The sequence below is a fragment of the Arachis ipaensis genome, chromosome B10 (genome assembly GCF_000816755.2).
Source record: "Arachis ipaensis cultivar K30076 chromosome B10, Araip1.1, whole genome shotgun sequence".
Taxonomy (NCBI): Eukaryota; Viridiplantae; Streptophyta; class Magnoliopsida; order Fabales; family Fabaceae; genus Arachis; species Arachis ipaensis.
In genome coordinates this window covers 44,760,418-44,763,248 of record NC_029794.2, presented here as the reverse complement: position 1 = coordinate 44,763,248, position 2,831 = coordinate 44,760,418, and the positions used below count along the sequence as shown (strand labels likewise).

General features: G+C 43.7%; 1 protein-coding gene across 1 annotated transcript; it reads left to right on the top strand.

Annotated features, from left to right (window-relative positions):
• LOC107620576 lies at positions 1,320-1,820 on the top strand. The gene has a single exon (XM_016322713.1). It carries the CDS (start codon positions 1,320-1,322, stop codon positions 1,818-1,820), a length of 501 nt encoding a protein of 166 aa, XP_016178199.1.

Below are 2,831 nucleotides of genomic sequence, written 5' to 3'. Positions count from 1 at the left end.
TGGCAGTTGAACCGACAATGTGATATCACAGCCAGTAGGGCAGGCATTGATCATATGCATTTCTATCTGTTTGTTTGCTTTGCCGACTTGTACTTGTATGCCTAGTTGAATAACATGTCTAATTGCTTACTTGATCTACTTGCCTTGTATTCTTTCACTTGTGAATTACTTGCATTGTTATTAATTGTGCTTTCTACTGGGATTAAGGAGGTTCGGAAGGCGGTGGTGATGGGATCGCATGGAGGATAGGTTGGTGAAGGCTATGGGACAGCGGTGTATGGTTAGAGTAGAAATCCTTAAGATAGATTACCCGATTTATTTATGATAAGGTTTATATTATTCTTATTTGTTTTAGAATGCTTTAAGCTTGAATCTTGTGATGGATATGGAGCTTAGGATTGCCTTTGGCGTCCCGGGGTCTTATATCCTACATCACTGGGCACTGTTACCATACTGAGAACCTCCGGTTCTCATACCATATCTTTGTTGTGTTTTTCAGATGCAGGTCGCAACCCACCTCGGTGAGTTGCTTGGGATGGTGACAGAAGCGGAGGATCTTGGATTCTTTTGGAGTCTTTTTGGTTTATCTTGTTTATACATCTCTCTTTTGTATTTGGTTTAGCCTAGAGGCTTGTTTTATGAGAGAAAAACTTATATAAGTTGTTTTTACACTGTCAAGTTTCTGTATGGTTCTGTATACCTGTATATGGCTAGCCGGCTTAAACTCCGCAAGTCGAGGCTAGTTTCCTATGATATTATATACTTATATTTTATTGCATCTTATCTATTTCTTGTGCCTTAAGCTAGTAGCTCATTAGTACGGTTTACGCTTTTAAAATCCTGTTTTTGAGCTATATCCTTCATCGGGCTTCTAGATGATACTATTCTTTCTCTCTCTCTCTCTCTCTCTCTCTATATATATATATATGAGCTTAGAACTGTCGTAATCTCTCATTAACCTTTGCTTTACGACGTGAGGTAAGGCTTAAGCTAATTAGGGTGTTACATTTAGTGGTATCAGAGCGGTTCGTCCTTGTGAGCCTGAGGGATGGACCGATTGTGCTCCAATGCATACTCTGTGTGTCTTTTCTTTGATGCTATTAGGTTACCTATTTGATATTGCATAGCATGCTTGCTTGTGAGTGCCGGTTTGGGATAATTGAAGCACTAGACTTTTGATATTGAGACTGATCACCTTGATATCGATTGCTTGGTGTAGACAGGAACCCTACATAGCTACTCGCGGGCGAGGTCGAACACGTACACAGAAAAGTAGGAATGAGCAACCAACTGATAATCATGCCAAATTCATGGCGGCAATGGCGAATCTCGCTAATACCATGGAAGCTAATGCTGCTGCAACTCTGCAAGCGGTGCAGAGATTAGGCCAACCGGCCGAGAACGGAAATGGCAACGGGAATGGTGAAGGGAATGCCAATGATAATGCTGAGGGTAACGGTGATAACACAGAAGGAGTTCCAATGACCTTGGCAACGTTCCTCAAGGTTCATCTGCCAACTTTCCGAGGGTCCCAAAATCCTACTGAACCGGACCACTGGTTCCGAGCTATGGAGAGTGCTTTACAGGCGCAGCATGTTCCCCTCAATCAATATGTAGAGTTTTCCACTTATCAGCTAGCGGGAGAAGCCCAGCCCTGGTGGCAAGCTAAGTGTCGTTTGCTACAGCTTCAGACCGCCAACATTCCATGGGAGGTATTCCAAACGGCTTTCTATAAGAAATACTTCCCTGAGTCTGCAAGGGAAGTGAAGCAGATGGAGCTAATGCAGCTGAAGCAAGGTTCCATGTATGTGGCTGAGTAGTACAACAAGTTCGAAGAGCTTTGTAGGTTTTCTCGGGTGTGTCAGGGTGACCCGGAGACTTTCGAGAGCTGGAGGTGCATTAAGTACCAAAGGGGTTTGAAGGACAACATTATGACTGCTGTGGCTCCTATAGAGATCTGTGTCTTCTCCGACTTGGTGAATAAGGCTAGAGTAGTGGAGGAGTATGCCAAGACCGTGGCAGCATCTAAGGACACTCATGGAGGAAGCTCTAGTCGGGGGCATGGCAAGTACTTTCATCCGAGAGGATAAAGTTTCAAGAGAGGAGGATATGCACCTCAAGGCCAAGGGGGCTTCAGAAAAAACACACATGACCAGATTCAGCGTGGCAAAGGGAGAGGAAATCAGAGTAAGAGTTCTTCGAATTTAGCTTGTGATCGTTGTGGATGTTTTCATCCATATGACTCTTGCAAGATTGGTATAGGTGGGTGCTTCAACTGTGGCTTGTCTGGTCATTTTGCTAGGGATTGCACTCGTGGAAGGAACCAGAATGCGGGCCAGAGTTAGCATCAAGGTCGAGTCTTTGCTATGAATGCCAAGGATGCTTCTAAGGCGGATCCGTTGATGAGAGGTATATGTCTAATTGGTGATAAATCCTTAGTTGCATTATATGATACTGGAGCTTCGCATTCGTTTATTTCTTTTGCTAAAGTTGAGGAATTAGGCTTGAAAGTGTCAGAGTTACCTTTTGATCTGCATGTATATACTCCGCATCAGACAGTTATGACTAGGTCAGGTTGTAGACAAGTAGGTTTCAAGCCAGAGGGTAGAGATTTTGTGCATGATTTGATCTATTTACCAATGGTGGAGCTGGAGATGATTTTGGGGTTTGATTGGTTGTCGAAGAATCGGGTTTTGTTGGATTGCTTTGAACGGATAATTCGATTTATGCCAGAAAGAGAGAATGGGGCAGTGGTAGCTACGGGGTATTACCTGAACTCTGTAATGGTGCATTGTAGTGGGGAGGAGTGTCAGGGTTATATTCTGTTGGCT

Bases quoted from the DNA above. Each gene is read 5' to 3' on its own strand.
- LOC107620576 (XM_016322713.1), top strand. From the start codon at position 1,320: ATGGCGAATCTCGCTAATACCATGGAAGCTAATGCTGCTGCAACTCTG.